Source organism: Microcaecilia unicolor, chromosome 3 (genome assembly GCF_901765095.1).
Source record: "Microcaecilia unicolor chromosome 3, aMicUni1.1, whole genome shotgun sequence".
Taxonomy (NCBI): Eukaryota; Metazoa; Chordata; class Amphibia; order Gymnophiona; family Siphonopidae; genus Microcaecilia; species Microcaecilia unicolor.
Genome location: NC_044033.1, coordinates 486,558,910 through 486,571,906, shown reverse-complemented (window position 1 = coordinate 486,571,906; position 12,997 = coordinate 486,558,910). Strand labels below are relative to the sequence as shown.

General features: G+C 47.5%; 1 protein-coding gene across 1 annotated transcript in view; it reads left to right on the top strand.

Moving 5' to 3' along the window:
- The window catches only part of PHIP (pleckstrin homology domain interacting protein), an 863,049-nt gene that overhangs the window by 505,454 nt on the left and 344,598 nt on the right, over positions 1–12,997 (top strand). The window contains exons 24-25 of the mRNA XM_030199061.1: positions 1,570–1,677; positions 11,382–11,506. Coding sequence (XP_030054921.1) covers positions 1,570–1,677; positions 11,382–11,506 — 233 coding nt within the window. The remainder of the gene's footprint in view (positions 1–1,569; positions 1,678–11,381; positions 11,507–12,997) is intronic.

Here is a 12,997-nt window from a genome sequence, read left to right as displayed (position 1 = left end):
GCTGTGGTCAGATGAGACAAAAATTGAGCTCTTTGGCATGAACTCAACTCGCCGTGTTTGGAGGAAGAGAAATGCTGCCTATGACCCAAAGAACACCGTCCCCACTGTCAAGCATGGAGGTGGAAATGTTATGTTTTGGGGGTGTTTCTCTGCTAAGGGCACAGGACTACTTCACCGCATCAATGGGAGAATGGATGGGGCCATGTACCGTACAATTCTGAGTGACAACCTCCTTCCCTCCGCCAGGGCCTTAAAAATGGGTCGTGGCTGGGTCTTCCAGCACGACAATGACCCAAAACATACAGCCAAGGCAACAAAGGAGTGGCTCAGGAAGAAGCACATTAGGGTCATGGAGTGGCCTAGCCAGTCACCAGACCTTAATCCCATTGAAAACTTATGGAGGGAGCTGAAGCTGCGAGTTGCCAAGCGACAGCCCAGAACTCTTAATGATTTAGAGATGATCTGCAAAGAGGAGTGGACCAAAATTCCTCCTGACATGTGTGCAAACCTCATCATCAACTACAGAAGACGTCTGACCGCTGTGCTTGCCAACAAGGGTTTTGCCACCAAGTATTAGGTCTTGTTTGCCAGAGGGATTAAATACTTATTTCCCTCTGCAGAATGCAAATAAATTCATATACTTTCCACAATGTGATTTTCCGGTTTTAATTTGTGATGTGCTATCTCTCACTGTTACCAATAACCTACCCTTCAATTATGGGCTGCTCATGTCTTTGTCAGTGGGCAAACTTACAAAATCAGCAAGGGATCAAATACTTATTTCCACCACTGTATGTAAAGCTCAAACGAGATATAAACCATAAGCCACATTAAAGAGAGCAAAAGAACAAAACAATAAATAATAGTAATTAAACACAGATAGGGAAAGGGAATGGGACTTGATATAGTGCCTTTCTGTGGTTTTTGCAATTACATTCAAAGCTGTTTACATTGTATATACAGGTACTTATTTGTACCTGGGGCAATGGAGGGTTAAGTGACTTGCCCAGAATCACAAGGAGCTGCAGTGGGACTCAAACCCAGTTCCCCACGATCAAAGTCCACTGCACTAGCCACTAGGCTATTCCTCCACAAGCATTACAGTGTGTACTTAGAAGCATTTGTTTGGCCACTCCTAGGCTGTAAGGAGAGTAAAAAAAAAAAATCCAGAATGGTGATGCAAGGATGTCACCTAGTACTGTGGCTCCAGAAGAGGTTGGGGAGGAAACCCAGCTACAATACCACATCCTCTGACAACAAATTCCATAGCTTGTACAGTTTTTAAGAGAAATTTTGTAATGCAATTAACTGAAATAGATTGCTATTTTAAATATAAGACGTGTATCTGAGATACCATTGTTGCTTTAGGTGTTACTTCTTTCTTACCTGTTAAAAAAAAATGTTTCAGGGCAGTGCATGTTAAACAACTAATATGCAATAAATTGAAAGCTATAAGGTTTGGGAAGCCTTTATTTGGAAGAACTGATGTCCATAACTATGTTATGTGGGGTTTTTTTCTTTGATTTTTAACAAGGTGTTTACTAGTTCCTTTACAATTTGTCTTTGTAGGTTTACTATTTTCGGCAAGGACATGACGCATATGTTGAAATGGCAAAAAAGAACAGAATATATAGCATTAATCCTAAAAAGCAGCCATGGCATAAAATGGAATTAAGGGTATGCTGTTTCCTTCTCTCCAGTTTCCCTTTTGTTGTTATATCTACAGTGTAAATATCTTTAGTATGCTTTCCAGCTGACCTGAAAAATTATTTCCTGTAGCTTAGTTTGTTCCATGTAAGCCACAATCTCAAATGTACAGAGCTGCCAAGGGGTCCCGATTTTTGAGAGGAAAATTTTAGTACGTGCTCCAGCCCCGCCCCACTCTACCTCATGGCTCCACTCCCATGGCCATTGCAGAAAATATTTTATTTACACTAGTGACAGCAGGGATGAGGTAAGGAGTGTTGCAGTTCGCTCTATTATACCCCCTGTCCAGCATCTGTTCCCCCTAGGGGCATAACCACTAGGGGGACTCCCCACCCCACCCCACTTTGAGCTTAGACCCACTCCAAAATTGTGGCACTGGTTGAATCACTGGTGGAGATGCCCCCTACCTTGCTGTTTGAGCAGTGCAGCAGTCAGCTATGTGCTTCAGCCACCGATGCTGAACTTCCTGCATATGCTCAGTTCAGGCATTTGAAAATAGAAAATAAGATGATACCTTTTTATTAGACTAGCCTAATACATTTTTTCATTAGCTTTAAAAGACCAAAATCTCCTGCCTTAGGTCACTGCTGTTATAGTATCCTCTCCTAACTTGAGGAAAGAAGTGGTCTCTGAAGACTAGTCAAAAATGTATTAAAATTAGTCCAATATAAAGGTATCATCTTATTTCTATTTTGCGTTTTATTTGTATTTATTATCCTTTATTAACACAGCTATATTACTTTATCCTATATTAGTAAAATTATTTTCTCTACCTTTGTTGTCTGGCCATTTACTTTTTCCAATTGTATTGCTCCCATTCTCTTGTTTCTGCTTTTTTACATCTTCTCTTAACTCTTTGTCCATTTGCCATTTTTCTCCGTTCTGTTTCTTTCAGTTTTCTTCAATTTATTTTTTTGCTTCTCTGTCCAGATTTAATTCATCCTTATTATCCAGTCTTTAAGTTCCCTCTTTTTACTTCATCTACCTATGGCTTTTCATCTTTCCCTCACCATTGTTCTCCCCTATTATACCCTTTCCTCTTACTCTCCAGTCTTTCACTAACTCTATCCTCTCCCCCCTCCATCTAGCGTCTTCCCTCTTTCTCCCCATTCTTCCATTGTCTCCCCCTCTTTCGTACCCTTACATCCAGCGTCTTCCCTCTATCTCCCTACCCTTCCATATAGTGTCTTCTCTTTCTCTCCATAACCTTCCATCCAGCGTCTTCTCTTTTTCTCCGAGGACAAGCAGGCTGCTTGTTCTCACGACTGGGTTGACGTCCACGGCAGCCCCCACCAACCGGAAGAAAACTTCGCGGGCAGTCCCGCACGCAGGACACGCCCACCGCGCATGCGCGGCCGTCTTCCCGCCCGTGCGCGACCGTTCCCGCTCAGTTTTTTTCTATTCCGCACTGGAGACGTGTTACCCGTCTCTCTCTTTGTCAGCCCCGGAAACCGGATTGCGGCCTAGCCGCGGTTTTTCTTTGTTTTGCGTACGCGTTCGCGTGTTTTTTCTTCAAAAAAAAAAAAAAAAGGAGTTGTCCTCGTCGTTCTTAGCCACGAGGGCGCTTCGTCGCGGCCTTTTCTTTTTCGGGTGTGCTTTTCACTGCCACCATCGACGATTTTGACCTCGCTGACGCGATTTTTCCGTCGATGTCCTCGAAGGTCCCGAGTGGATTCAAAAAGTGTGGTCGGTGCGGCCGGCAGATCTCGCAGACCGATACCCACGCTTGGTGTCTCCAGTGCTTTGGCCCGGAGCATAATTCCAAGATGTGCACCTTGTGTCTCGGCTTAAGGAAGTGGACACAGGTGGCGAGGCAAGTTCTACGGGACCGTCTTTTTGGAACTTGCGCTGGCCCTTCGACATCGACCTCTACGGTATTGGTGTTGACGGCCGGGTCTTCGGTACCGGTACAGCTGTTGACGAAATCTGCGCCGTCTCTGGCACCGACCCCAGGAGTACAGGTACCTTTGGCCCGCCGGCGGGGGTGAGCGGCCGCGCGGGCAGTCTGCCCCGGCCACTCCCTCTGCCCAGGGCCATTGGGACCGAACCCTGTCGGATCCGATTCCTCGAGGCCGGGGGGGGGTTCCACCTCCTCCTCGTCTCTTCCGCCGAGCGCTGATGACGGGCATCGAAAGAAAGCAAAGAAGCACCGTCATCGGTCGCCCACGGCGCACAGGACTGCCAGCTCCGGTACTTCGAGGGACGACTCAATGCCCAGGAAGCGGCAGTGCCGGGAGGAGCGTTCCCTCTCGGTTGAAGAGGTGTCGCTGCGTCAGTCCGCGGGTACCTCGGTACCGTCTCCTGGACCCGAGCAGCTTCCGGCACCGGCACCCACACCGGCCCCCCTGCCTTTCCCGACAGCGGGCCTTGACGAGTGCCTCCGCGCCATCCTTCCCGGAATCCTGGAAGGGCTGATGCGCCAGGCACTGCCGGCACCGAGGGTGCTTGCGCCCCCGGCACCGTTGATGGAGGCACCAGTGTGCTCTGGCCCAATGCCGAGGCCTCCGACGCTGCTTGCGGCACCGGTGTCGACTGCCACGCAGGTGGAGTCCCCGTCGACGTCAATGGGGGAAGCTTCGTCCCCGCCGGCGCCATCATCGAGGACGTGGTTCCTCGCAGCCGATACGGGCCCGGTTGAGGTCTGAGCTGAGAGAGCTCATGTCCGACACCGAGGAGGAGGCCTCGTGGGGGGAGGAGGAGGACCCCAGATATTTCTCCTCAGAGGAGTCTGTGGGCCTTCCCTCTGACCCTACACCTTCACCGGAGAGGAAGCTCTCGCCTCCTGAGAGCCTCTCCTTTGCCTCTTTTGTCAGGGCTATGTCTATCTGCATTCCCTTTCCCGTGGTTACTGTGGATGAGCCGAGCGCGGAGATGCTCGATGTCCTCGACTATCCATCACCACCTAGAGAGTCTTCCACGGTGCCATTGCACAATGTCCTTAAGGAGACACTGCTTCGAAACTGGCTGAAGCCACTATCTAATCCCACCATCCCCAAGAAAGCGGAGTCCCAATACAGGATCCACTCAGACCCAGAGTTGATGCGGCCTCAATTGCCTCATGACTCGGCGGTCGTGGACTCTGCTCTCAAGAGAGCACGGAGTTCAAGGGATATCGCCTCGGCGCCCCCTGGGCGTGAGTCTCGCACTCTGGACTCATTTGGGAGGAAGGCCTACCAATCTTCCATGCTCGTGACCCGCCTCCAATCATACCAGCTCTACACGAGCATTCACATGCGGAACAATGTGAGGCAACTGGCGGACCTGGTCGGCAAGCTCCCCCCGGAGCAGTCCAGGCCTTTTCAGGAGGTGGTCAGGCAGCTGAAGGCGTGCAGAAAGTTCCTGTCCAGGGGTATCTATGACACCTGTGATGTGGCATCTCGAGCTGCGGCCCAAGGTATAGTGATGCGCAGACTCTCATGGCTGCGTGCCTCTGACCTGGACAACCGCACCCAGCAGCAACTGGCGGATGTCCCTTGCAGGGGGGATAACATTTTCGACGAGAAGGTCGAGCAGTTAGTGGACCAACTACACCAGCGGGAAACCGCTCTCGACAAGCTCTCCCACCGGGTGCCTTCAGCATCCACCTCAGCAGGTGGACGTTTTTCCCGGGCCCGGCAGGCTGCACCCTACGCCTACAGCAAGCGCATGTACATCCAGCCGGCCCGAAGGCCTCCTCAGGCACAGGGACAGTCCCAGCGCGCTCATTCCCGTCAACAGCATGCGCCTAAGCAGCCCCCTGTGCCTCCACAGCAAAAGCAGGGGACGGGCTTTTGACTGGATCCATGGGAACATAGCCGCCATCAAAGTATCCGTACCGGACGACCTGCCAGTCGGTGGGAGGTTGAAAGTTTTTCACCAAAGGTGGCCTCTCATATCCTCCGACCAGTGGGTTCTCCAAATAGTGCGGTGCGGATACGCCCTGAATTTGGTCTCCAAATTGCCCACCAGGAGCCCAATCCTTCAGCTCCCATCACAAGCAGGTACTTGCAGAGGAACTCTCCGCCCTTCTCAGCACCAATGCGGTCGAGCCCGTGCCACCCGGGCAGGAAGGGCAGGGATTCTATTCCAGGTACTTCCTTGTGGAAAGGAAAACAGGGGGGATGCACCCATCCTAGACCTGAGAGGCCTGAACAAATATCTGGTCCGAGAAAAGTTCAGGATGCTTTCCTTGGGCACCCTTCTAACCATGATTCAGAAAGACGATTGGCTATGTTCCCTGGATTTAAAGGACGCTTACACTCACATCCCGATACTGCCAGCTCACAGACAGTATCTCTGATTCCGTCTGGGGACACGGCACTTTCAGTATTGTGTGCTGCCCTTTGGGCTCGCCTCTGCACCACGGGTGTTCACGAAGTGTCTCGTGGTGGTTGCGGCGTATCTACGCAAGCTGGGGGTGCACGTGTTCCCGTATCTCGACGATTGGCTGCTCAAGAGCACCTCAGAGGCAGGAGCTCTTCGGTCCATGCAGTGCACTATTCACTTTCTGGAGCTGCTGGGGTTTGTGATAAATTACTCGAAGTCCCATCTCCAACCAGTCCAATCTCTGGAATTCATAGGAGCTCTGCTGAATTCTCAGACGGCTCAGGCCTATCTTCCCGAGGCGAGAGCTCAGAATCTTCTGTGTCTCGCTTCCCAGACCAGAGCGTCTCGGCAGATGTTGAGACTCCTGGGCCATATGGCCTCTACGGTCCATGTGACTCCCATGGCTCGTCTTCACATGAGATCTGCTCAATGGACCCTAGCTTCCCAGTGGTGCCATGCCACCGGGAATCTAGAGGATGTCATCCGCCTGTCCGTCAGTTGCCGCAATTCACTGCACTGGTGGACGATTCGGACCAATCTGACCCTGGGACGTCCATTCCAAATTCCGCAGCCCACGAAGGTGCTGACGATGGATGCCTCTCGCCTGGGGTGGGGAGCTCATGTCAATGGGTCCCTCCAGGAACAAGATCTTCAGATCAACCTCCTGGAGCTCCAAGCAGTCTGGAACGCACTGAAGGCCTTCAGACATCGGCTGTCCTACCAAATCATCCAAATTCGGACAGACAATCAGGTTGCTATGTATTATATCAACAAGCAGGGATGGGCACCGGATCTCACCCCCTGTGTCAGGAAGCCGTCAGGATGTGGCGTTGGGCTTGCCAGTTCGGCAAGGTTCTCCAGGCCACATACCTGGCAGGCGTAAACAACAGTCTGGCCGACAGGCTGAGCAGAGTCATGCAACCGCACGAGTGGTCGCTCCATTCCAGAGTGGTACGCAAGATCTTCCGAGAGTGGGGCACCCCCTCGGTGGACCTTTTCGCCTCTCAGACCAACCACAAGCTGCCTCTGTTCTGTTCCAGACTACAGGCGCACGGCAGACTGGTGTCGGATGCCTTTCTCCTCCATTGGGGGAACGGCCTCCTGTATGCTTATCCTCCCATACCTTTGGTGGGGAAGACCTTGCTGAAACTCAAGCAAGACCACGGCACCATGATTCTGATAGCGCCGTTTTGGCCCCGTCAGATTTGGTTACCTCTACTTCTGGAGTTGTCCTCCGAAGAACTGTGGAGATTGGAGTGTTTTCCGACTCTCATTTCGCAGAACGACGGAGCGCTTCTGCACCCCAACCTTCAGTCTCTGGCTCTCACGGCCTGGATGTTGAGGGCGTAGATTTTGCTTCGTTGGGTTTGTCTGAGGGTGTCTCCCGTGTCTTGCTTGCCTCTAGAAAGGATTCCACTAAAAAGAGTTACTTTTTCAAGTGGAGGAGGTTTGTCGTCTGGTGTGAGAGCAAGGCCCTAGAACCTCGTTCTTGCCCTGCACAGAACCTGCTTGAATACCTTCTGCACTTATCAGAGTCTGGTCTCAAGACCAACTCAGTAAGGAATCACCTTAGTGCGATTAGTGCTTACCATTATCGTGTAGAGGGTAAAGCCATCTCTGGAGAGCCTTTAGTCGTTCGATTCATGAGAGGCTTGCTTTTGTCAAGGCCCCCTGTCAAGCCTCCAGCAGTGTCATGGGATCTCAACGTCGTCCTCACCCAGCTGATGAAACCTCCTTTTGAGCCACTGAATTCATGCCATCTGAAGTACTTGACTTGGAAGGTCATTTTCTTGGTGGCAGTTACTTCAGCTCGTGGAGTCAGTGAGCTTCAAGCCCTGGTAGCTCATACTCCTTATACCAAATTTCATCATAACAGAGTAGTACTCCGCACTCACCCTAAGTTCCTGCCAAAGGTGGTGTCGGAGTTCCATCTTAACCAGTCAATTGTCTTGCCAACATTCTTTCCCAGACCGCATACCCGCCCTGCTGACCGTCAGTTGCACACATTGGACTGCAAGCGAGCGTTGGCCTTCTATATGGAGCGGACACAGCCCCACAGACAGTCCGCCCAATTGTTTATTTCTTTCGACCCCAATAGGAAGGGGGTCGCTGTCGGGAAACGCACCATCTTCAATTGGCTAGCAGATTGCATTTCCTTCACTTACGCCCAGGCTGGGCTGGCTCTTGAGGGTCATGTCACGGCTCATATTGTTAGAGCCATGGCAGCGTCAGTGGCCCACTTGAAGTCAGCCACTATTGAAGAGATTTGCAAGACTGCGACGTGGTCATCTGTCCACACATTCACATCACATTACTGCCTTCAGCAGGATACCCGACGCGACAGTCGGTTCGGGCAGTCGGTGCTGCAGAATCTGTTTGGGGTTTGAATCCAACTCCACCCTCTAGGACCCGATTTTATTCTGTTCAGGCTGCACTCTCAGTTAGTTGTTCTTCGTAGGTCAATTTCTGTTATGCCCTTACCGTTGCAAGGTTAAATTGACCTGGGTTCTTGTTTTGAGTGAGCCTGAGAGCTAGGGATACCCCAGTCGTGAGAACAAGCAGCCTGCTTGTCCTCGGAGAAAGCGAATGATACATACCTGTAGCAGGTGTTCTCCGAGGACAGCAGGCTGATTGTTCTCACCTACCCTCCCTCCTCCCCTTTGGAGTTGCGTTTTCCTCATTCCTTTGCTTGTCATTCAACTGAGCGGGAATGGTCACGCACGGGTGGGAAGACGGCCGCGCATGCACGGTGGGCGTGCCCTGCGTGCGGGACCGCCCGCAAAGTTTTTTTCCGGTTGGTGGGGGCTGCCGTGGACGTCAACCCAGTCGTGAGAACAATCAGCCTGCTGTCCTCGGAGAACACCTGCTACAGGTATGTATCATTCGCTCTTATCACTGGGGAGTAAAATCCCCGCAATGTTCTTGCGGTATTTTTACGATGCTGTTTCAGAACAGAAAGGATATCAATAGAAATCAAACAAAATAAAACATGGAAAAGAAAATATGATACCTTTTTTTATTGGACATAACTTCATACATTTCTTGATTAGCTCCCGAAGGCCGCCCCTCCTCGCCAGACCGGAAACAAGCAAATGTGCTATCTGACGGTGTACACAAGTGAAAACATTCAAGCACCACCATGACAGTCTGACAGGGTGGGAGGACAGGGGCGGGCAGGAGGCATGCATGGGGACACCAAAGCACATCATCGATACTCCAACAGGATGGGTGTGGATAGGCGAAGGGCGGGGTGATCAACAGAGAAACACGGCCCCATGGTCCATAATGGGCCAGGAACCCCAGATCCTGTTGGAGTATCGATGATGTGCTTTGGTGTCCCCATGCATGCCTCCTGCCCGCCCCTGTCCTCCCACCCTGTCAGACTGTCATGGTGGTGCTTGAATGTTTTCACTTGTGTACACCGTCAGATAGCACATTTGCTTGTTTCCGGTCTGGCGAGGAGGGGCGGCCTTCGGGAGCTAATCAAGAAATGTATGAAGTTATGTCCAATAAAAAAAGGTATCATATTTTCTTTTCCATGTTTTATTTTGTTTGATTTCTATTGATAACCTTAAGAGTGGACTAACACAGCTACCACACTCCTCTACTTAAGAACAGAAAGGAGAATTAATCATCTGAGCCTCACATAAAGCTGTATGATCTCTGGGGCTAGAACTTAATTTTATGCAATTTGTTGTAGAGAGCTCTGGATTAAAGTGCTAAATACTGACAAACCACTATTGTAATTTAATGGCAACATATGTCAATCAATAAATTCCCTTCTTTAGTTCTATTAAGTTTTAAGGGGGTCCACACTTCTCAAGATGCTAATTGATATGGCACAAACAAATATGTGCCCAAAGTGCACCAAACTATTTTGAAGGATAAAATAATATATGTATGAAATAGGAGGAAACATCAGAATAATGTTATGGCTCATATTAAACCTACCATGCAAGCAGCAACTTTTTATCATAATTGTGTGGCTAAGCTGCTTTTCGGAACAGATTAAGTGAATTGAACAGCTTGAAGTGTTGCACAGCTCAAAGTGACAGCAAGGTCTCCGGATGAAGCCTTTTCGAAACGGGTCCCCGTCTGGACCTTTGCCTATGTGAATTGATAATTTTGATACCTGCTGATCCGGTTCCCTATGAAGATAGAATCAGTGGAACAGAGATCACAACAGATTGATGTGATTCAGCTGTGCCCTCTAAGCTGTGTCATTATTTTTCAATTTCTATATTATAATTCTAAAATTTTTTTCTAGTTTGGTAGATATTACGAAGAATATTAAAAGTTTTGATAATCACTGGATCTAGCCAACTTTTTTTGAGGGAGGTTTTTCTAGACCAATGATGCCTTTTTGACTGATCACATTAAAAGGTAGCCATAAAAAAAGGTTGACTCTGATTATTAGTGGTCTGCGTCTTGATGAGGTCTTTTTCTCCCTATTTTTGTTAACAATTTAATTCATTTCCTGTATTTCCTACATACTTACCATTATCTATATTTAGAAGTTTTCTATTTTGTATATGGTATTTAGATCCTTTTTTGTTGTTAATATGAGCGATAACATTATTCTGAGGCATCCTCCTATTTCATACATATATTATTTTAACATATTCCTTCAATGTAGTTTGGTGCATTTTGGGGACATATTTGTTTCTAAGCATGGGTGTAATGTATTCCACTTTTAACTGGGCATAGATTGGATGACTGTAGGTTTATTTTAATTTTTATGAATAATTGTAATTCGCTTTGGTTTTGAGCAGAATATAAATGGTTTAAAAATAAACACCTTGAGTATTGTGTTCATTTCTGGTCACCATATCTCAAAAACAATATAATGGAATTAGTAAAGGTTCAAAGAAGATCGACCAAAATGATTAAGGAGATGGAACTCCTCTCGTATGTAGAAAGGCTAAAGAGGTTAGGGCTCTTCAGCTTGGAAAAGAAACGGATGAGGGGAGATATGATTGAGGTCTACAAAATCCTGAGTGTAGAATAACCATTGGTCAGACCCAGTTTGGATACTGTTGTGTGGCCAGTCACTGTTGGAAACAGGATTCTGGATTTTGATGGATCTTTGGATTGACTTAGTTTGGCAGTTTTTATGTTTGCCTTTATTGATTTTTGGTTATATCTCCCCATCATTTTAAAGTAGTGAATGAGAAATGTGATATATTTCTGTAACATTCCATTATGACCAGTTTGAGAAATGTGATATATTTCTGTAACATTCCATTATGACCAGTTTGAAAAATGTGTGACCCAAATGTTTTGTGAGCATAAATGATTCAATCGTAGCTCTGTTTATGAATCATTTCTGATGGAATTAAGTAGGTGACTTGTTGTTTTATCTTTTGCAGGAACAAGAGTTGATGAAAATAGTTGGTATTAAATATGAAGTGGGATTGCCTACCCTCTGCTGTCTTAAACTCTCTTTCCTTGATCCAGACACTGGTAAACTAACTGGAGGATCCTTTACAATGAAGTAAATGCATTAGTATATATGTTGTATTTGAAGAATTCATCAATCTGAATTATTTTAACAGGTTATTGGAAATCCTTCAGATATCTTTAGTTGTGATTAGTCTGATTATATACGGTCAGGGCTTTTTTTGAGGGGGTACTGAGTACCTGCACCTTTTCCACTGTCTGCTAAAATTGATCCATGGTCCCCAAGTTTTAATGAAAGATCTCAGGCGCTACACATCAATTCTGCCTTGTCATAGTTTCTGTGACTGGTTGCAGGGGGCCTAGCTATTGAGGGGTGGCTCTCTCAGTGATCACCCCACCCCTGAAAGGTGGCCTGGCATATGAGTACTGGCACCTTTTTTGCTAGAAAAAACACACTGTATACGGTCCCTTGTAAAAATCTTCACAATCTGCTTTCTAAAAGTATAATTCAAAATGCATTGAAGTAGGAGCTTATTTCTTGAATCTACACATCATAATCTTCACTTTAAACATGAAAAGATATTTAAAGAAATAGCAAAAAGTAAATAAGAAACCAGACATCTTCTATGTCTTCATTCCCTATCATAGCAAACCCAATTGGCTACATTCCAAAAATTGTGTTAACAAGATCCATGGTAAGTTAAATAGAGCCTAACTATGTTATCTAAATAGGTGAGGTGATTAAAATACTCGTGGATGAAGAATTCAGCTATTTCTATTGCATACAATTAATTTGAAACAAAAGTTTGTATTTGAATATGCAGTGAGCACTGTTAGATCCATCACTGTAGAACAGAAAAGGTTTGGCAGTACCAAGGCAATGTCTTGATCAGGCAGTTTCTCCAAACTCAGTATCCATGGATTAAGGAATCTGCCAAAGAAGATCAGTATGAGGCCTAATGTTGCTACTTCATCATCTTCACCAGATCAGTCCTGAACCAAATTGGTTCTGGCCCATCAACCAGAAGATGTAGTCAGATTAATCACTTAGCTCTCCCCTTTAAAGGGCACATTTTTCTCTGTCTCCAGCAGGTGGTAACAGGCATACTGTTCAGTATTGATCTGAGGTGGTGTGGTTAGCTCTTCAGCCAGTTGGAAAACTGGTGTCCAATTGAGCAAGGAGGAATAGCAGGAATCCAGGGTACAGTGTCATCAGAGGGAATACTGAGAGGAACATGGGTCCCTCCCCCTGGTGTATTCAGCATAGCCCTTGGTTCATAGTTTCCTCCCTCCCCCTCCTGTTTCAAAAAAGAAAAAAGACAAAGGTCTAGAGGAAGGCACATCAGCAGAAACAAGAGCAGGATACTGGGGAAGGTTAGTGAATTGCTGTTTGTGAGGGAAGGGCTATTGAGTGATTGATGGCTTTAGGGAGCTTGCGCAAAAGGCAAGTGCAATGCAGGCCTGACCATTCCAGGAGCAGTGTAGAGGAGTTTGTTGGGGCAACTTCATGCCATTTTTAGCTACACTTTGAATCCACAGCAGCTTATGGAGGCCCTGTTGGAGCGATTCAAGTGTTGTTGCCTCC